Source organism: Mya arenaria, chromosome 4 (genome assembly GCF_026914265.1).
Source record: "Mya arenaria isolate MELC-2E11 chromosome 4, ASM2691426v1".
Lineage (NCBI taxonomy): Eukaryota > Metazoa > Mollusca > Bivalvia > Myida > Myidae > Mya > Mya arenaria.
In genome coordinates this window covers 35634298-35656827 of record NC_069125.1, presented here as the reverse complement: position 1 = coordinate 35656827, position 22530 = coordinate 35634298, and the positions used below count along the sequence as shown (strand labels likewise).

The window sequence follows — 22530 nt, the reverse complement described above, 5'->3', positions numbered from 1 at the left end:
TTTAAGTCTCTTATTTAAAATCAATATATGCACATGTATAACAAATGTAAATTGTAAAAGTAATAAATCTTTAACTCAAATAACTTACTGAATAATGTATTCATGGAAAAATATCAATTACTGATAAAAAATATTGTAACTGTGTATTTAATAGCTGAAAATGCACAAATATTGAATAATTGGTGAAAAAAGATTTACAGTAATCAACTATCGTCTCATAAGATAGAAATAAGAACCATTGTTTGTGATATTCATACATCATTTCGGTAAATTAAAACAATTATATTAAATGTCGTACATCTTATTTGGGAGTAAGAGTTCATCTTTGAATATTTCGTTTATTACAAACACATTCAACTTAAAATACTTTTGCGTCTTAAAAGGTTGCAAGCAATGCCCCTTTCATAATTACAATATACAAACCCGTTAACAACTGACATGGTGATTTCCCTCGAGTAATCGATCGTTTGATTAAAACCAGTATTCAGTAACCTCACTTTTAGCTGAAACCTGTGTGATAACAATTAAAGTTCAAATTGTGTACACAATACAGGGTATTTGATAACATCCGGTATGTAAAACAGTGCATAGTGGGACAAAATATCGGCCTACTTTCGATTCAAAGTGATTGACATGAAAGGTAGGTGTTTTACTTAAATAAATAACAGGTAAAGGTACAGTCCAATTAAAGATTTTTGTGTGTTTGCCTGTTAGAATTTTGCTTTATTTAGTTTGTATGAATATGATATATACTGTTTGGTTTTTTTCGAAAAATGTTTAATCCGGCATTTCATATGAACTTAAGTTGATACAATAGTGTCGTATACATGTATATTTACATGTACGTCATATGATACAAAATCTGCAGCTATGTGTTAAATAACTATACACTTTGATACTTGTTGTAGATAGGTTGTCTTAAATAAGGCAAATATGTCCTTTTCAAAAAGGGCGTTGATTTAATACTGCTGTTATAAAAACACATGGAAAATACATGTAAACATAACGTGCTGTATCTATATATAGACGTTTGGGCAATATTTTAATCGATCCATTATCTATTTATGCACTGATTTGATGCCCAAATTCACATCTTGTCTAACAACTAAAATACGAGCTAAAACATACATATTTTATAGAAAAGAGAAAAAAAACACACACTTTATAGCACATTTAAACCGTTTAAACAGGGACAAAGTCAGGACTTATACAGAGTTAGAGGGAATGTACTTTGGGAGCGCAACTTAGAAAGTACGCCCCTTTCTAAAGAACACGAACAATTGAGGCTTGGGGTTGTTCTCAAGGAAATATTGAGTATGTTTTAGACTGAACTATTGAATTTAAGTGCATTTTTTCATATTGTCTCTCGAATATATGGACACTAAAGAAAACGTAAACAATTAACCGAGTGCGCCGCTTTTTAAATTCGCTAGTTCTTAATAGTATTATATACCACCAAATGACGACCAAAACAACGATCAATGACGTTTTCCCATAGGCTCCAAGCCATCTTGTGCTGTGCTGGTGACGGGCGGGGCAGGATTTCTGGGACAACACGTAGTCGGGCTATTACAGACACGTGCCGATCATGTGACCGAAATAAGAGTACTTGATGTCGTTCCATACGAAAACAAACTAGGTAATGAATTGTACAATTTTGGATTTTCGTAACCGTTGTTATATTTATGAAACTGTTCGTATGTACAAAAGTAAAGTAGTTATGTTTTAAAAACAATCGAACTCTTATAATTATACATATACAAACTGGCTTTAACACAAACATAGTAGATGGTTGAAATAATATGAGGTTTTTTTGATAGCGGGCATAAGTTCCTAAACAAATATAATGAGCCATATACACGTAAGTTTGTTACAATAATGTAAACAATCTTACATGATAGTTCGATGTTTTGAACACCTTTGGCTATGCTTACAAACAGTCTCAAGTCTGAGTTAAGACCCAAGTGGCAAAAGTGTAAGTCTTCATTTCTTTGTAACTTCTTTCTAGTTGCCTTTTGATGATCGAATTGGCTGAATTTTAAAACTATTTAAAACGTACAGTTGTAAATTTATTTAAATTTAGTTTTGTTAAACGAATGAAATTAATATGATTGTTATTTAATATTAAAAGTGCTTTTCTGAATCTGAGTCTATCTGTACTTGAGACTGTTCATAATCATGGCCCCTAGTGACTTTGCCATTGCCCCACTGTACAATTACATACGGAACTGTTGAAACTTTACCCTATTACATAAACAAATAGACTACCCATCAAAACGATTATTTTTCAGACTACGTTCACAAGAAGCCACTACGTTCGATTGTCGGCAGCATCACGGATGAACGAGTTTTAGGTGAGGCGTGTCGAGGCGTCACGAGCGTGATTCACGTGGCCGGATGCACGGATTCCAGAATGTTTCCGGACAAAGACAAGGTTACGGAAGTCAACATTCATGGTAACGTTTATATACTTTCTTTAAGATTGAACTGCTTGCTCTTATAATTCAAACTATATTTATTTTACAAGGATTGGTAAGAAATAAAAAATACTCTTGCTGTCGATTGCACGATGCTGTGCGGTAGTGTGGTCTTTATTTTTTTTTATCGGGAAACCCTAGTACAAGGAGAAAATTCAGTTTGTCCGACTTGTTGACTGCAGACCGAATGCACATAACGCCCGGAATCAAACCAAGGACGCATTGGTAAGAAGCTAGGGTGCTAGTCACTATTCAATCCGGACAACCTTGCTTTGTGAGTTTGGTATGTGGTCACCAAGCCAGACAAGTGGGTTTCCTCCGGGTACTCCGATCTTCCCCGCAACACAAGACCACGCTCTCGCGTAACATCGTGCCAACGAGTTGTATAACTTGTTTCATAATCGTTGTAAAATAAATAAGTTTAAACTAAACTAAACAACCTTGCTTGGTCTTGACATATTTACATTAATTATATACCACTTTCTTTTCAATGCCCATAAAGCTTCAATTGACATGATATATTATTTTCATACACGCCTTAAAACGGTGCACATAGTCCGAGTATTTCATTATGATTAAATTCAAGTTAGAATGTATAGCGTTAATTATTGAATGGTTAATGTGAAATCTTTGTGAGCTCAGTAGTAACTTCTTGATATCTGTCTGTTTCTGATCAACAATGCTGAACATAATCTTGAACACACTACAGGAACGCTTGTGTTGCTCCTTACGGCACTTGGAACAGTTGGAGTTGATAGGCTGATTTACTGCAGCTCAATGTCGGTCGCTATCGGTTACGACAACGAAGTAACAGAGGGGATGGACGAAAGTCACCCATTGCCAAGCCGAAGGATATTTGAGCCATACGCTTCTTCAAAACTGGCTGGCGAAAGGGTTGTCCTGGGAGCAAACAGTATTGTTATTCTATTCTTATTTTAATTTGTTTTGTTTGTAGTTCATTTCTTAACATTCATAACCATAGCACTTTTCAATAGTGGATTGTCAGATGTGGGATGATGATTTAAACTACTACAGCTCATATATAGATTTAATACGTATTATACTTAATACAATATTTTCAAAATGAACATTTTTCAAAGAAATTTTGTTTACCTTCAAGCCAGCATGATCACATGTGTTTTTTTTTTCAAATTGATGAATCTTAATAACCAATATTTGTAATAATGAGAAAAATAACATTTGCAGGTGACCTTTTTCGAACCATAAGTATCCGCCCAGTGGTCATGTACGGAGAACTGGACAACGCGTTCGTTACCATTGCACAGGAGATGTCCAAAGACACCTTTGGCACTTTGTTTATGACCAATACAAGTCATGTCAAGCAACAAACAGCGTATGTTGGAAACGTGGCCTGGGGCTTTGTGTGTGCAGAAATGAAGCTGAATGAAGAAAGGCGACAAAAATATGTTACAAGTGACCATAATGACAACAAGGACAGGCAAAATATATGTTTGGAACTCCGACAGAGGTCGCAGCGTATAAGCATGGCCAGAGAATCGAACAAGGACAATGAAATCGTTCAAATGATTGGAATAAACGGTAAACAATCAAATTATGGCAAGGACGCATACTTTGTTGGTGATGACACTCCACATATCAGCCCATTCCTTTTCCATACGCCCTACTTGGAGGCTAGTGGTTATAGTATTTTTAGTGCGAGTGTACCCGTGTCACTGGTTATATTCTTCATGTTTTTGCTGAAATGTTTCATTGGATTTCTGCGGATGTTTGGAGCACATTGGAATTTTCCTGTATCCTCTTCAGCAATGCATTATACGAAACGGCCCTATACCTTTGATGACAAGAAGGTTCGAGAAGAGCTGGGTTATTCCCCAATTTATACACCGGAGGAAGCTCAAAACAGATCAATGAAGTTTTATAAACGAAACACGTACAAGTCAAAACAGATCAATGTTGTTAAATAACCGAAACACTTTCATGTCAAAACAGGTCAATTTGTGTTGTATAAACACAACTCTTCGAAGTCGAAACAGATCAATAATGTTTTATGAAAAACACTTATAGGTTGAGACGACACTGTCTTTGAAGCAATTACGATTGTTGATTTCTAGTGCCGACCTTCCCGGTTTCAGAATTTTTTATTGTGATTGTAAATATTTTTTCTTCTGAAACACATTAAAATTTAACCTAATAAAAACGAGTAATTTTGATTTATTGGTCATAAATTCCATGCGTGTGACTGCTGAATGCCGTCATAAATCATTTATGCTACAACAAATAAATTCAACAATTGATATTTCCCGCAGGATGATGGATTGACGAAGAACGAAACTTTTCAAGACTGCAATTCAAGGAAAACTTCGCAAGAGTGAAGAAGTTAAATTCAATTTTAAGAACAAATTGATCAATTGAATAGTGAAAAAAATCCCATTCGACATGAAATGATGTGTTTGAGAAATGGTAATTAATGACAATCGAATATTATACATATATTTAACCGATGAATATGACCTTCTGCCAGTGAATATCAGATCATATTTAATGGCAGCGCTCAACACCGTAATGTAGTACACCATTTCAGAAATATATTTTGAATGCATGCTGTTTTTATTAATTAAGGGCAATAACTATTGAGTAAAGTATCAAATTTAGATGAGACTCGATGAATAAAGAAGCAAATCGATCTTTACTGATATGGTACATGGTCGAGTGATTTGCATAGTGCAAGTGATAAGTGTACTGTAAGAGAAGCAACCCTGCCCACTGTGCCCAGCAGCCCTTTTCTGACACCATGCTGCCTTTTAAATATTTTACCATGCAGGCTGTATCTTTAATCGGTGTCGTAGAGGTTATATGGATCGCTATTGCATATCATTTTCCTCGGACTACCTTGCCTTATGATTGAAAACAGTGATTGATTTTTTTTTTAATTTAAATCATGCTCAACCAAATAATCAGGGTTCAAATAATGCTCATTGGTTTAAATAAACTTCAATCACTTTAATTATCAATACCCTTCTCTTACGGGAGTTTTTATACTGGCGATACAAAATACCTGAACCTCTTCCCGCATACAGACCGCAATACCCTGATACTTACGAAGATATCAAGTATTTGAATCCTGGAGTTCAAAGCCACCAGTTCTGTTTACCAGACAAGATCGCAATGCTCTATGTTTGTATCGAGCTACTTGAACTGAAACACTATGAAACCCTAAGATGTGCCACAGCTCTGGATTCCATAGATTATTCTTGACGCTCATAAGATACTATGATATACTTGAACGAAATAAATAAGTATGTAATGTAAAACTAACCTTTGAAAAACTCCGCCAGCAATGTTACCTTTTTAAGCAAATGGACTATTTAGAACTAAGGGTGGTAATCGTGCAAAGATGCGGCTACGCTACACTATACTCCGATGTGCCCTTTTGTTTGACAAGCCTGCCTATTTACACAACAGGTATTAAAAGCAATTACATATAGCTTGATTTCTCTTACAGGTTTTAACTGTATTTGATGTCTATTGGACATATTATCAGGTAAAGTTTTCAGAAATGAGTATAAAATAACAAATACATATAATTTTGACACAAACGTAACGATTTTTGAAAATAGCTAAGGCATTCATAACCTATTATTAGTATTGAAAGTAGTAACAACATATACACAATATGAATTGAGCATTGACCATTGCATGTGCCTCATTAAGGCTAAATCAATGCGTATCAAAAGTGCTCCATCTGGCCTAGCAACCTGCCCTGTTCAAATCCTGGCTGGAGCACTTTCTCTGTTACAAAGTACGATGATGATAAGTTCTCACACTCGCTTTTAAACTACAGTCCCTAACTCTATACCCAGCCCAGGCGTAAGTGAACTGAGTGGTCACCAATCTAGAGAAGTGCTTTGTTTGTGCTAGAGTTTCTCCAACAAAACAAGACCTGTGACACTCTCGCACAACATCATTGAGAGTAACTTTACAATTGTTTTAAAATAATTGTAGCTTTAACTTAGGCTTTACAGGCCTTGCCACAAGACAACCGAAAGAGGATAAATCTTACTATCATAAATGTTGGGGGTAACTGCCTTAAAACTTGTCATTTAATCAAGGCTCTCATTGAAACTTCAAGCAGTTTACGAGAACCTCAATCTTGTTTAAAATTTCATAAAAGTTTGGGGTAAACCTTTTAAATTGTCATTAAAACTAGGCCCTTATTGGAAGTTTAAGCTGTGTACTTTACCTCATTATCATTAATGTTGGGGTAACCGCCTTAAAACTGTCATTCAAGCAAGGTCCTCATTGGAAGTTTCAACTGTTTACAAGAACCTCAATCTTGTTATTATAAATGTTGGGGGTAAACGCCTTAAAATTGTCATTAAAACAATTCCCTTATTGGAAGTTTATGCTGTATACTTAATCTTGTTTTCATAAATGTTACTGCCTTTGAACGGTCAGTGAAATAAGGAATTCATTGGAAGTTTAAGCTGTTGATGAGTTCTCAACCTCGTTTTCATAAATGTTGGGGTAACAGCCTTTGAAGGGTCAATGAAACAAGGAGTTCAATGGTAGTATGCGGTTTACGGGTACTCAACCTCGTTATCATAAATGTTGAGGCTACAGCCTTTGAAGGGTCAATGAAACAAGGACTTCAATGGTAGTATGCGGTTTTCGGGTACTCAACCATGTTATAATAAATGTTGGGGTAACAGCCTTTAAACGGTCAATGAAACAAGGACTTCAATGGAAGTATGCGGTTTACGGGTACTCAACCTCGTTATCATAAATGTTGAGGTTACAGCCTTTGAAGGGTCAATGAAACAAGGACTTCAATGGTAGTATGCGGTTTTCGGGTACTCAACCATGTTATAATAAATGTTGGGGTAACAGCCTTTAAACGGTCAATGAAACAAGGACTTCAATGGAAGTATGCGGTTTACGGGTACTCAACCTCGTTATCATAAATGTTGAGGTTACAGCCTTTGAAGGGTCAATGAAACAAGGACTTCAATGGCAGTATGCGGTTTACGGGTACCCAACCTTGTTATCATAAATGTTGGGGTAACAGCCTTTGAACGGTCAGTGAAACAAGGACTTCATTGGAAGTATGCGGTTTACAGGTACTCAACCTTGTTATCATAAATGTTGGGGTAACAGCCTTTGAACGGTTAATGAAACAAGGACTTCAATGTAAGTATGCAGTTTACGGGTACTCAACCTTGTTATCATAAATGTTGGGGTAACAGCCTTTGAACGGTCAGTGAAACAAGGAGTTCATTGGAAGTATGCGGTTTACGGGTACTCAACCTTGTTATCATAAATGTTGGGGTAACAGCCTTTGAAGGGTCAATGAAACAAGGACTTCAATGTAAGTATGCAGTTTACGGGTACTCAACCTCGTTATCATAACTGTTGGGGTAACAGCCTTTGAACGGTCAATGAAACAAGGACTTCAATGTAAGTATGCAGTTTACGGGTACTCAACCTCGTTATCATAAATGTTGGGGTAACAGCCTTTGAACGGTCAATGAAACAAGGACTTCAATGTAAGTATGCAGTTTACGGGTACTCAACCATGTTATTATAAATGTTGGGGTAACAGCCTTTGAAGGGTCAATGAAACAAGGACTTCAATGGAAGTATGCAGTTTACGGGTACTCAACCTTGTTATCATAAATGTTGGGGTAACAGCCTTTGAAGGGTCAATGAAACAAGGAGTTCAATGTAAGTATGCAGTTTATGGGTACTCAACCTCGTTATCATAAATGTTGGGGTAACAGCCTTTGAAGGGTCAGTGAAACAAGGACTTCAATGGAAGTATGCGGTTAAGGGTACTCAACCATGTTATCATAAATGTTGGGGTAACAGCCTTTGAACGGTCAATGAAACAAGGACTTCAATGTAAGTATGCAGTTTACGGGTACTCAACCTTGTTATCATAAATGTTGGGGTAACAGCCTTTGAACGGTCAATGAAACAAGGACTTCAATGGTAGTATGCGGTTTACAGGTACTCAACCTCGTTATCATAAATGATGGGGTAACAGCCTTTGAAGGGTCAGTGAAACAAGGAGTTCAATGGTAGTATGCGGTTTACGGGTACTCAACCTCGTTATCATAAATGTTGGGGTAACAGCCTATGAAGGGTCAGTGAAACTAGGAGTTCAATGGTAGTATGTGGTTTACGGGTACTCAACTTCGTTATCATAAATGTTGGGGTAACAGCCTTTGAACGGTCAGTGAAACAAGGAGTTCAATGGAAGTATGCGGTTTACGGGTACTCAACCTCGTTTTCAATATAGAAATAGAAGACATTACAGCAGTCTTCAAGTAAGCTATCAGCTTGTCTCAACACATACATATATATCAATTAGAGCTCAGCTTAAACTTTTGTTATCATATCAGTCATTGAAATTAGACTTTTGGATGAACAAGCCTGAATTTCTTTACTATTGCTTGACATCAAATTTTCTAACAAGCCCTGCTTGTAAAATTCAGAATTTAAGCAAGTCTGGAAGGCATTTTACCAGTGCAGGGCTTGTGTTACTTTCAACCACTGTCATATGCATGCTGATAATAGGATAAACCATTTGCGCGAAGGGTGTGCTTCCTATATAATGTAAACAAATAATAAATGTACATGGTTTTCCAAATTTAATCAAGCATATTTCATTAAACAGTACTATCAGATCATTGATAAGGAAACATTATAAATTTGTGAAAGCATTACATTAATATATAAAAAATAGGAATGACTTCATTTACTAATAATTTTCTAAGCAAGCTTAACAAACAGACAAAAGGAAACAGTCTATTGAACCAAAAGTGTTGGGTTGATACCAATGAAGTTATTTGTACAAGAATCCAAAGACAAGGAATAATTCACAGAATATTCCTCCTTGACATTACAATAATATACATGGTAAATGTGTAACCTAAAAATAATTTAATAAAACACACTATCAGAATAATTTCGATATATGTTCTGTTATATTAAGCAACATTGTATTTATACAGTATATGCGCCATCTATAAGTAATTTGACGATACAAACTATCCAGAAAAATTTCATCATATATTCTGTTATATTAGCAATGGTGTGCAGATCCAAAATTTAGTTATGAAATACATATTGTATACGAGAATATTCCTCCTTGACATCTTTAATATACATTGTACATGTGCAACCTATAAGTAATTTAACGAAAACACTATCAAGGGTAATTTCGATATATATTTTGTATTTTTAGCAATGTTGCAAATGTGTTAACTTATTTATAAGTAATAAAACAAAAAACTATCCTTAAAAATACATATTAAGCAACATTGTGCAATATTAATAATAAAATAAATCTTGTATACCTGGGTCGGTACTCATAAAACTTCTTTAAGAGTCATTTTCTAACTTAAGTCTCTTTCCTTATTTTGGTATCTCTTTAGTCATATGAAATAAAAAATAAAGAATTTCCAAAATACATTTTTCATTGACCTTATTGAAAAAAGCATTCTTTAATGTTAAAAACACTTATTTCTTTTAATTTGACTATGAAAATCTTAAGAAATCGACTCAAGTTATAAAATGACTTAATTAAGATGCATTATTGAATACATTCCTACGTATAAAAACAACTTTCTTTTAAAGCGTATTTAGAACATATAAATATCCAAAGCACTTATGATATTTATACATCTATTTATTAGTTTGAAAGACAATTATTTATACACAATGCTGAAGAGAAAGAAATACTTCCTACATGATTGGGACCCTACCTTATGCCATTTAACAAGGTTTAGAATACAACCAACAATTACAGCCAATGATATTGCAGATAGGCAATCACAAAGTACTAGCCTCAATCATTAACAATTTCTACTTTCGCAGGTGTTAAAAGGTCCCCCCACTGCCACTTATCCGATACACAATCCCCGCATCAGATTTTCTGTTGACAATGAATCAGCCAATGAGGTTGTATTCTAAGTCAGTTAGATGATCTGAATTAAAATCTTAATGACTAAGCTCACTCCGCCCATTCTTAATCATTAAGATTTTAATTCATGTCATCTATCTATTACTTATATTTGAATGTTTGACTACTGAGCTTGTCCCTGCATTTTCATTGTTTATTGAACCTGACATGGCACCATATCACTGCAGAAACAATGCTACACTGATATGAATGTACATATTTTATAGCTTTAAAGCTGCACTCCCACAGATTGAACGTTTTGACAACTTTTCTATTTTTTCTCTTAGAACGAACCAATTTTTGCGAATATGCATGGAAACCAATTATTTAAGAGTGCTGACAAAAAATTAGATCACAGATTTTCATATTTAAATTCAAAAATTGATGTGTTATGGATTTATCTTAAACCGTTTGTAACTGTTTAAGCCATAAAACATTAATTTTCGAACGGAAATATGAAAATCTGCGATCTGACCTTTTGTCAGCAATCTTTTATCATTGGTATGCAGATTTTACGCTCTTTCCAAGACAATAAATAAAAAAGTTGTACAAAGGGTATATCTGTGAGAGTGCAGCTTTAATACAACAAAATAAATTTAGTATTATAATATTGATAAATGATGTATAGTTCTGGTGCAGGAGTATTTGTTAAATGAATTGTTGTGAATTTTGAATTCATTTTAAATACTGTCAGTGCGTTTAACCATTATGAAGTCAGCACATGCTTAACAAAGAAGAGTTAATAGAAAAATCTAACAAAATAAACAACAATAATGAGGTATATTTACTGGCAGAGACGGAAAAACAAAACATATTGGATACATAGAAAATACCTTTTCAAGGTAAGAAGGTAAATACTTAACAACTATACAAGTAAACAAGGTGCATTTTTCTATATAAATATAAATATAGACATACGTAGATATAAAGTGCACATTTGAATTATTCAAAGCTTCTAAACTAATAGTTACCGTAAACAGATAGTATGATTAGTGATACAATAGTCGAATGACAAGACAAAGCATTGATCAAAATTGATTAAAATTAACTAAGTTTGTAGCTTTATTTATTTAAACATGGACTTCATATTCACCCTGTCAACTCCTCTCTTGAAGGCTAACAAAGACAGGAAAAGACTTCAAACATTGGTCTGCATTTAATTAATAATATTTAAACCCCTCAACAGAAGTAGTTATAAACATAAACATAAATGTTTCTATTTACTTTCATTGCCAAAAGAAAAACTTAAATTGATAAAATACATACTTCAATACGTGGAATTATGCATGCATGCTTGACATTAATCCTGCTATTAAAATTAAGTAGATTTAGACAAAGGACTATTTTATTTAATTCCACACTGCATGTGTGAACTATTATGTGTCTGGGTCTGAAATTTTATTGGGCAACGCTAAGGTCAAAGAAATTACAATGGTTTCTAAAGTATGAATAAAAACATTGCACTGACTATGCATAAGACCTATTATGTCTTAAGTTTAGTAGGGCAGGCCAAATAAGACTTAAAAAGGGTAGATTTTGAGGTCATTCCTAATGAAAGGAAAACAGTCATGGTTGTATTAAATATCACAGAGTGTAAAATTGGTTAAGTTAATTGGTTTTAATGGAATATTTTTAAAATACTTGCACTTCAATTTTAAAATACTTACACTTCAATAACTATGAGAAAAACATTTTGACAAAAATAAACTGGAATAACTATATTTCTTAGGCAATATTTGAATTAAAATATCTTCTGAGGCAGAAATCAAGTTAATTATTGAAAAAGGTTGAATCAAGACTAAATGTAACATTTAACAAGCATTAAAAATGTACATGTATATCTCTTTCTTAGGCAAGCAAGTGCTAATCTCAAATAAATACACTCTTTGATGTATTACCCCAACAGTCTTTTATTCTTACATTCATTTCAAAAATAGATAACGCTTCTATTAGGGTTCCTTTTAATCAGTGAAAGAAAGCCATATTAAGAAAATCTTTAGAATCATTATAAAACCATTATAAAATTTGCATAATGGCAGACATTCAAAGTGTTCAATATCAATTACTTTTATATATATCTGCCATAACCCTAAAACCGAAGATGTTTATTTAAAATACCATGAATAAAATCAGCATAATTGTATAATTAATTGTGAATAGGAACTAAACCTGTAATAGAAGTAAAAGAATTAAAAAAGTCTATATGCAACTTTAAACAGACTCTCTCACAGTTATATGAGGCCAAGGCATATACGTAGTTACTTTTAAAGGGACTCATAGATTTTTTTAAATTAGCTATATTACGCATGTACCTATTTTACTAACTGTGGACAAAAATCAAACAGCATCTAGCAGAAACCAAATTTAAAACAGAATTTTCAAATTCAAGTCTTAAATCAGTGCTTCTCAACAAAATAAAGCATAATTATCTTGTCATCTTTTTCAAAACATAATAACAAAAGAGATCTTATTTGAACTTTTAATGGTGTTTTATCATTCAAACAAGCATTTTATTCACATTTAACATAAAATTAATTTGTTTGATGTCTGACCCTATAAAATGTGAAAGTCCCTTTAAGAAGTGTTTTTTCAGGTTGTTATGTACAAGATACAAGAAATTCTATTTAAAGTGGGGTATATATGTTAACAAGAAACATTAGCTCAATCAGCTATTTCCAACATATTGAGACTTGTAACTTAAGAAAATGAAAGCTTGCAACATGCAGGAATTGTTTATAAATGTTCAAATCTCTTTGAATAAGTAAGGCATTTGGAATTATAATAGAAGACCACCCATGCAAGTGATAATACATCTTTACTATCAAAAACGTCACATAACAACAATTCTGGTGCTTGTGCCATATATTTCAAACAGGTTCCCCATTAATGTTGCTGATTAGATAAGCTAAAACATTGGTAAAGTTGGCAAAAATCAACATTATTCTGAAATCTAACAGTGAAATTTTCTATAATATAAATGTTTTAACGTGGATTTAAAAGATAATGACTGTATTTCAGTGCAAAGCTATGCAAGAGCACCTTTAATGTCAGTGTTTTAAACCTTTTTGTGAATGAGACAAGGGCTCTAAGAATTGTGAAATTAGTGACAAATTGCCTAAAATTGTGGATTTATCATAGCATATTTTAAACAAAAAACAAACACAGCCCCCTATAAGAACTTGGATTAAAAAAATCAGGGGAAAAGACTTCCTTTAAACACATTTGTACTAGTTTTAAATGTTAATAAAAAGAGGGTGGTGGGAGGAGGGGGGACAAATTGCTGCCCCCGATTTTCAGTCGAAATTTTTTTTATTGAAAGTTAATACTTAGTCACAACAAAATGATATCAGAAAGAGCAACTGCTAAAGTTTCACATTCACAGTTTTATAGACAATATACAAGCTTGCTATAGACATAAAACTAAAAATTCACTGCTAAAACCATTTCCAAACAGTTTGAATATAAATTAAAATCTATGTTAATTATATGAACTTCATTGTAATGTATGGCAGTAAATTGAATGGAAATATATTAGCATCAAAGATGCAATTAAATAATGGTTTATAATGAATGTGCCAAAAAAAAATTTGACACGTTTGTGAAGAAAATAATAAAACACTAACTAAGAATAATGCTTATTAAAATTTGTTAAAAGATCTATTCACTAAATAAATCTTAATAAAGCACCAGTTATTAATACCCTAACAATTCCAAAACTAATTAATTGAGAATTAAGAGTTTAGTTTTACAGAACTTAAAGTGACTTAGACACTGCTAATAAAATTGTTTTAAAACTTGTTCTTTGAAGGCAGTGATCCATTTTATCTTCTCGCAGATCTTGTGCAGCTGTCTGAGCTTCCTCTTTACAGAGGAACCAAAAGTTATTATGGATTTTGACAAACATTTTGAGAATCTATGTATAAAATTTAAATAAGTGCATCAAACTGTCATCCACATGAATAGCACTTAATTCCAGTAGTATTCTTCTCAGCATAATAATTTACAACAACCATATGAGTGCCTTGGCTTCCAAGTTTGCATTAGACTCTGAGCACTGTAGAGCGGGGGACACACTGACAAGACCTTGGTAAGCTCATTTGCATCCGTCATATATTACATAGCACTTTCAGTGTTGGAACACTGTTTACCTAACATGCCACTTCACCTCCTAAACCTAACGGAGTATTGCTCTGACTAGCAATTAGGCTTCTCACAGGGCTAAAGTCAGTAACAGAGGCCCTGACTGGGTCTCTGTCCCTTAATTCTGAAGGTGAGTCCTCAGCAATGGGCGAACCATTGTTCCCATAGTTGACAACCCAACCAAGTCCTTTCTCCTGGGCCGCTGCCAGATACCGCTTTCTGCGGTTCATTTTATATATTTTTATTCTCTCCCTTTCTGCCTCATCATCTTCTAAAGCAAACTCCCATCTAAGACTCTCCTCACTTCTTAACCTAGCAGCTTCCTCTGCAGCTTTATTAATTGAACTCTTTGATGGTTCTACTCTTGTTGTTCTATCCTTTTTTAGCGAAGCACCGTTTGTTGCACTACTCTTGGAGCTTTTCGCTTTACTCTTTGAGCCATTTTTCGATTTCACAGACATTGTTGAAAGACTTTGAGATATGGACTGAACTTCATTTAAGTCTGAGAATGACACAGAACAAATCTTTCTATCAGGTAAACTAATGTCTTTATAGTCAAGAATACTTGCAGATTGAGTATGTTTCAACACTACAGACTCAGATATAGTCCCCGAAGGCAGCTTAGGGGCTGAGCGTGGTTTTGAAATCTTTGACACCTTGGTGCAATCATTCTGAATGATCGTTCGCAGCTGGGTGGTGGCAGGGGTGTTTGAGTCACCGGCAGGGGCTGATTTGCAAGAGGGACTTGGAGAGGCAGTGCCTGCTGGCTGAGGAACTGAGGAGTCAGAGTCTGCTCCTGGAATAGAAAATTAATAAATGTATATATATGGTAAAGGTTTTAATGTTTTATCTTGGGCTTTACAGTCATGTTAATAAAAGTATGATACATGTTTTCAGAAGCTTATACAAACACATGGAAGTCAGACCATTAAACATTTACATAGCCAGGCTATTTTAATGTTACAATTACCGGCTGTACAGACGTGGGTTCACTTCCACTAAAACAGAAAACCAGAATACTTATTTATACTTAATTATTATTATATTTTATACTTTTCTGCAATTTCAGTATCAAAGAGTAAAATAGCTATAATATAAGTGTCTTTTGATGCATTACCGGGAAAAATATAATTAGTGTCAAAACATGTGCAAGTCCCTTTAATGCCACTCAGATTTCAATTGAAATATATACAAAAAGAGTAAAAAATACAATCTTCAATAATTTACGTATAATGTAGTTTTGGTATTTTGTTTTGCATACAGTTTAATTAAAAAGCAACGCCTTTTCAACTGATACCAAAATTATATGGGGTCACCAGTCATGCCATCAGTTATCATTTTTGTGGTGATCGTATGATGTTTGGTTCCCCCGCTTGCAGTATATGCGCAGCGTTGCAACAGGAATACAAAACAAAAAGTTTGCTAGCGTTTTGTAAACACTTGCCCTACTAAATGCACTGCAGGCATCAAAATTTAAATTAATTATCATGGTGAGAGGTCTCAGCTATCTCAGAAAACAAGCTTATTTGAGGGTTGTATTCCTGAATTATTGTTTTGAATAAAAAGATAAAGATCACATATTTAATGAATAAACACATCTTTTATAATATTATCATTTATAAGTACATTTGAGCTTTTCACACTGAAATAAATTGGTCATTAGTCAAGCTAAAACCACATTTGTTTCATTGATAAGCAAAATATCAAATAGATTTTATAATTGTTTCACCCTGTATCAAAATACACACAGTATTCACAGTATATGCAAACAGTGGCGATTAACTTACACCCCCTGGCTTAAACAAGATATCAAATATTGGCTTTGTTTAACAATTGTTTAACAATATTTGTCAATCAGTTACCAAATGTGGTAAAGATTTCTTTACATATAGGTATTGAATATTTCATGCCACTTAGCTATTGGTTACAAATGACAAACAGTACGTTATAAGGTTACATTCTATTTTGAATTTTACAACTTATAATAATATTTCATTCATTTAAATAAATTTATAGTTGATTGACATTTCGTAAATGAAATTATTTTAAATCCTTTAACTCTTGGTCCCTTAGTAATATTCTATTAAAAAAAAACATATTTTGTCCACCATATATCTTACCAGATTGTATAATTTAGTGTTGTACAATATTATATATAACGTTTTCAAGCTTAAAATGAATTATGCCTATATAAGTGTGGGACATACATAGTACAAATCAAATACAATATATATGCTTTCTGATTTAAATGTACAAGAATATATGATAAAATCTTATTTTACGTCAGGAAAAAATTATTTCAAAACATTAATTAGAATTATTTTGGAAATGTAAATTGTTGTATAATCGCACTTAGGTGAAACATCAATATTATGAACCAGTGGTGATCCTTAACTATTTTTTTATTAACAAATTTGATAACATACATAGGATGACTCACTGTACTTAATAGTTTACTGTGAAATACTGTCAATTTTTCTGACTGTTAGAGATTATAAAAAGCAACCTTGGAGATATGACCATGTTATAACAAGCACTCCTTTTTCGATGACAAAAATACCTCAACAATTTAAGAGACAAATATTTTGAAATTAAATATTATTAAGTATTATGTTTTCACTGTAAGTCAACATTAATACATTAACATATATCACCTTAAGCAATGTATTCCTCGTCCTTCTGCAAACCAACCACTTAATCCAAGCCGGCTGAATGGCTCTTTGATATAGGAACTTAATGCCTAATGAAAACTTGCCATTAAAATACAGCCTAGCCAAGATTTAATTTATAAATGCTTAATAGATCATTCGTGTTTAACAGAATACAAACTAGCCGACTATGCTTTATTCTTTCATTCAAAATCAACTCCTGCTGAGGATATTAGATACCAGATAGGAAAATATATCTGATTTATATTCTTGTCATTATCAACCTGTGAACAATTATATCAGTTCGTTTCATTTTTCTTAATTGATATCCAGACCCCATATCTTTGTTTTCAAACAATAGAAACATTAAAAGCATGACTATCAGAAAAGATCAGATTCTAAAAAACAAAGGACGGGATTAATTTGAGATTATGTTAACTGCTTCAAAAAGTCCCTTTTTTCTAAATGATAGGCCAAGCAACAAAAGTACTTGTTGTATAAAAAAATAGTATAATGTTTTGTCAAGCATGGCAAGATTATATACTTATATATTTCATATGATTTTAACATCAGAAGAGCTGCAAAGATATAAGATGTGGTTGATTTTATATAGAAAAAAATACAATTTATAAGATAATTAATAATAAATAATGATAAAATAATAATAAGAGGAAGAAAAATAAAAGTAAATAATAATAATAATTATATATAATAATTCCATCATTAACTACATTATAGTTTTGAAGTTTTAAAGCATATATAAAAAATAATGTAAGGCATTTGTAATTCAAGTACTTAGATTATAAATCTTTGCTTAATTTTCTTAATATTAATTTAAATATGTTTTACTTAAAAAGACTGCACAAACTGTGCTCATTGTTGAAAACTTCCTTTGAATGCTTTCTGGTCAAAATGCATCTTCATATTGGAACTCAAACTCAAGTAATTTAGTCTCAATCTTAATTTCAAGCTAACGTCCCTTTCTTGTTTTTGCTGCTGTTTTTGACAATGACATTTTATTTCTTCAAAAACAGATCAGCTTAAAAATAACAAACAGTACATAATGTAATAAAGAGTTTGCATTTTGAATCATACCTTCATAATTATGTAGCCTTCTTTTCAAAACTTATGAAATTTATTGCAACCAATTGAAGCCTTTGCTTGTACAGTATGCTGCTGCAAGCATGTCAACCAGGATTTGACATTTGAGGGGGCGTAATTTAGGGTTGAAACCTTTCAATTTGTGCCATTCCATCAGAACCAAAATTTATTCGATACAAAGTGTTGGCAGGGGGTATCATGGGTACTCCTCAAAGAAAATTTTACCAATTTCTAGTCCGAAATGGTGCATTTTGGGTGTATTTTTTTTTCCTACATGTATATTGAAATAAAAAGTACATTGGGACAATTTTAAGTTGGGTGCGCTCCCCCACCCCCTTTGGGTTTGCTAGTGTCAACCTAATAAGTTGCTTTAGTGTTTACCCTCATGCCCCTAGCAATAGTACAGCATAATCAACAGCTGATTCACATTTAATCATGAAAAAAGCCTGTGGCGAAAAAACATCTGCCAATTTCCATTTAGTAATAAATTGACTGTGCCACTCATTTACCCAACTTATGAGTTAGTAAGCAAATAAAACCAATAACTATTACTTAGTGTCAGCCCAGTGGAACATTAGTTGTATAAAATCATTCATCATTTTTACAATTAATAATCAATTGTGAACAAAAGAGGCCCCTGGTCATTGTTTGGATATATTTTTCATTCATCGTTATGCATACATTTTCCCGGAAAAAGGACTGGTGTTCATTTAAATAATCAAAATACATTGTAGTAATCAATTGTGACTGAATTCAATTCAATAGTATTTATATATAGAAAAGTATAGAAAAAAATCAATTTGTCATACGTGTGAAGTCTTGCAAGGTATACAGTTAAATTTAATAAGATATTCCATGGTTTTGATTACATTTATTCCGTCACTTGGTCCTTAAAAGTACAAAATATTGATATATGCATGAAAGATACGTATTAATTTTAATGCAGTATTACGTTTTACTCAAATTACTTAAATGATCAAAACAAAACAAAACATAAGCTTTGAGTACAGAAAATAAGTTTTTAGCCTTAATAAATTGGACTTTTAATTCATAGCTACATGTAAGTTGCTTATAAAGTGTAATAATTTAACTTAAATGGGAAGCTGTTATTATTTTCTTCGACAATCTATCAACAATCAACATAATGGGTCTTCTAGATTGTCATTCAGACTATTGAAATGTACAAGTGTAGGGGCAAGAATGACTCCAAAATTGAGAACATTAATATTTACATGAAATGAGAAAACAACATCAAATCGACAATGGCAATATTGACTTCTTAAAAACTTATTTTAAAATGCATCAACATATTGAAGGTGGTCTCTAAAACTTCATACATGTACATGCATGCAACAAAAAATCATATTAAAGTTCATCTAGGGGAGAAAGTGAATAGGTTATCATCTTAAATATATTTTAATGTCATTTAAAACCTTTTTACTAAATTATCATCTCAAGGTTTGCGCTTGTATGCAACAACAAAGCAATCTTTGCTTACAACATACCAGTTGATTTTGCATAAATTGGTATCATATGAATGTGATTGACATAAAAAAAAAAATGCGGCGGATCCGTGGTCTAGTGGTAACACGCTTGACTATCAATCCAGGGGTCGCAGGTTCAATTCCCTGTCGCATCACTAAAAAAATACTTATCGTCTTCCGGGAGGGACGTTAAATGGGGGTCCCGTATGACAGTGCTATACACTGGTGCACGTTATAGGCACAGGGTAGCTCTACCAGGGTTAACTTCTGTCAGTGCACTATGCTCCAAAAAACCTAAAATGACTAAAAATCTAAATGGAGCACTCGCTGAATGGGCAAGGCCTGAGTGCGAGCGAGTATAAATAAGCTTACACACCACCACCATGATTGTCACAATAATCCTTTAAAATTTGATACGAGGTGCTATACTCCGGAATGAATGAATTTAAAGAATTGTGCAGATCAAATAGATTTTTAGAGTTTAAAATCAAAAGATACTGATAGTTTAATATTTACCATTCATCTGATTTTATTTGTATAATTGTACACTACCATAAGAAAACTCACCTCCTTGATCAAAGTTTCCTATTCCTTCTATTTCTAAAGAATCAGGGCTTTGATCACTCTTGACACACTGCTTTTTAGTCTTTTTCTTCCTTTTAGACGCCGATTTTTTCAACTTTTCTGCTGCCATTTGTGACTTTTTTACAATTTGTTTGGCATTAAAGTTTTTATCCATTCCATGCGCATGTCATATCCTTCGTGGATTTCCCTTACAGAATTCATATACATTAAATGTTGTTCACTCTTCTAATTTTGACAGCCGAGCTCCGCCATATTGTTTACACAGCAAATTGATAACAACCGGAAGTAGTTACACAAACATGTTTTTTCGTCATTAACACTTTGAATATCAGCTCTAAACTTCTAAGGGAAATAGAACAAAACATGGATCACGAATTACATTCTAAAAGAAGAATGCTGACCCGAAAAATATCATATTATTTATATAATTTATTGGTTACTATGGGATTTTTTTGGGTTTTGTTGGACCGGTGTTTCAGTAATTTTCCTTTCTTTTATTAAGTCCCATTAAGGGGGAGTTATATATGCCGGGTCCCGGGACTGCCGATTATCGATTGTTTCCCTTTGACCATTATTTTTACAAATTGTGTTGACTCTGGACAGGCTCGCGGAGTCTCCTGCAATTCGTGTTTTATAATCCCTAAATTGGTCATGTGACAACACATGTTTTTTTAACAATTGTTGGATGAGGTGGATGGACAAGTTTGTTTAAGTCTAATTTAAACGTGTCAGGCGTTTGTGGATTTTGAGGTTAGTTTTGTATCTGTTCATGTTCTGTATTTGCAATATGTTAAAAATGCCTTGTTTGTTAACGTTTTTTGAATAATATTTCATGTACATGGCTGTACTTGTATATTTCATTATGGCGGCATATTTCTGAAGAACAATGTACTGCACGTATTAAATAATACAGTCACGACCTCTATCTATTTCGCCATTATTAACTTTGCGGTATTTAAAAGAGACGGATGCCATGATCGCGATGAGAGCCTTAGTGCACGAGTTCGATCCACAATCGGTAGGGTTTTATAAGTGTATTGTTTCTAATGGGATTTGCACATATGAAATAGATGTAGTTCAAACCAGCAGATCAATGGGGGTGTTTAGTGTGAGGGGGCGCCCCCGGCGCGCGGCCCCTACTCAAATCGTTCAAGTTTACTTTTTATTTCGATCTAAGAGGAAAAAAACAACACTTTTTTAAAAATGATCTACTCCCCCCCCCTCGCCCGCAAACACTTTAAGCCAAATAAACCCGGTTCTGATGGAGGGGCGCAAGCCAAAGGATACGCCACTCTAACGTGAATTCCTGAACCCGCCGTTTAAAGGGTTTTGAAAAGCAATTTGTGATATTAAGTTTTAATCAATTTTGTTCATGAATTTGTTAAATAATATAATTTAACTTTCTCGAAATATGACAAATATTAAAGACAACGTCTCTAGACTTCTTATTTTGAGCATTTTTTTTGCATGGATTTTAAAAATACAGATCCTGTCTGATAACATCCTGATATTGTACTTTCTTGTATTCTTAAAAATGAAATTGGATTTCATTCGGAACTGCCAGGCCATTTCCCATCAAAAATAACCTTATGGACAGTTTACATTATCAGAAATCATGACCCGAGCCTGCATAAAATTAAATATCTTGGGACCATCTATGAATAAGCCGGGACCTCTAACTGATAACTATCGGGATAGCTTATTGAAAAGAACCGGGACCGCTGTAGCCGGTACCTTAGCTAGTAACTGCCGGTGTCGTTGGTTGAGAAAAGTCTGGCCCGCTGTTGCCATGAATGCCTATGTTTTGTCCACCTTGTAAAACTGATGGGGGGGGGGGGGGGGGGGGGGGTCCACGTTTTCAAAAATGAGCGGGAGATTTTTTGTCCGGGAATGTTTTGTCCTAACCTCCTGCGTTCATGCATCGCCATTTTACGTACTTCATACCAAAAAATCTTCTTTATTTGGTATTTCCTGATTCTACCCTTAGGCTAATAATATTTAAATCAACTATTAAAAGAAACAGTGTTGTAAACAATCTTCTGCAGATTGCAATAAATAAAGCATTACCGATTCACCGTGTTTAAATAAACTTTTGCACATGCCTTCAACAAAAAAGAAGCTCTTCTGCTGACTCGATTGTTGCCATGTAT

General features: G+C 33.5%; 2 protein-coding genes across 2 annotated transcripts; one reads left to right on the top strand and one right to left on the bottom strand.

Moving 5' to 3' along the window:
- Window positions 1-504: 504 nt before the first annotated feature.
- LOC128229618 (3 beta-hydroxysteroid dehydrogenase/Delta 5-->4-isomerase-like) lies at window positions 505-4669 on the top strand. The gene is made up of 5 exons (XM_052941380.1): window positions 505-640; window positions 1499-1639; window positions 2292-2456; window positions 3187-3390; window positions 3684-4669. Exons 1-5 carry the CDS (start codon window positions 634-636, stop codon window positions 4421-4423), a joined length of 1257 nt encoding a protein of 418 aa, XP_052797340.1. The 5' UTR covers window positions 505-633; the 3' UTR covers window positions 4424-4669.
- Window positions 4670-9096: 4427 nt separating this feature from the next.
- Window positions 9097-20622, bottom strand: LOC128229621 (eukaryotic translation initiation factor 5B-like). Its single transcript, XM_052941383.1, has 2 exons — window positions 20363-20622; window positions 9097-15358 (listed from the first exon to the last, which is right to left on the bottom strand). Exons 1-2 carry the CDS (start codon window positions 20532-20534, stop codon window positions 14571-14573), a joined length of 960 nt encoding a protein of 319 aa, XP_052797343.1. The 5' UTR covers window positions 20535-20622; the 3' UTR covers window positions 9097-14570.
- Between the last annotated feature and the right edge of the window lie 1908 nt (window positions 20623-22530).

What these genes read in the sequence shown, in the direction of transcription:
- LOC128229618 (XM_052941380.1), top strand. An exon ending in TACGGAAGTCAACATTCATG is followed by an intron (nt 2,457 to 3,186) that starts GTAACGTTTATA and finishes AACACACTACAG; the next exon opens with GAACGCTTGTGTTGCTCCTT. An exon ending in GGTTGTCCTGGGAGCAAACA is followed by an intron (nt 3,391 to 3,683) that starts GTATTGTTATTC and finishes TAACATTTGCAG; the next exon opens with GTGACCTTTTTCGAACCATA.
- LOC128229621 (XM_052941383.1), bottom strand. Translation starts at nt 20,534, where the DNA reads ATGGATAAAAACTTTAATGCCAAACAAATTGTAAAAAAGTCACAAATG. An exon ending in AGGAAACTTTGATCAAGGAG is followed by an intron (nt 15,359 to 20,362) that starts GTGAGTTTTCTT and finishes TTTCTATTCCAG; the next exon opens with GAGCAGACTCTGACTCCTCA.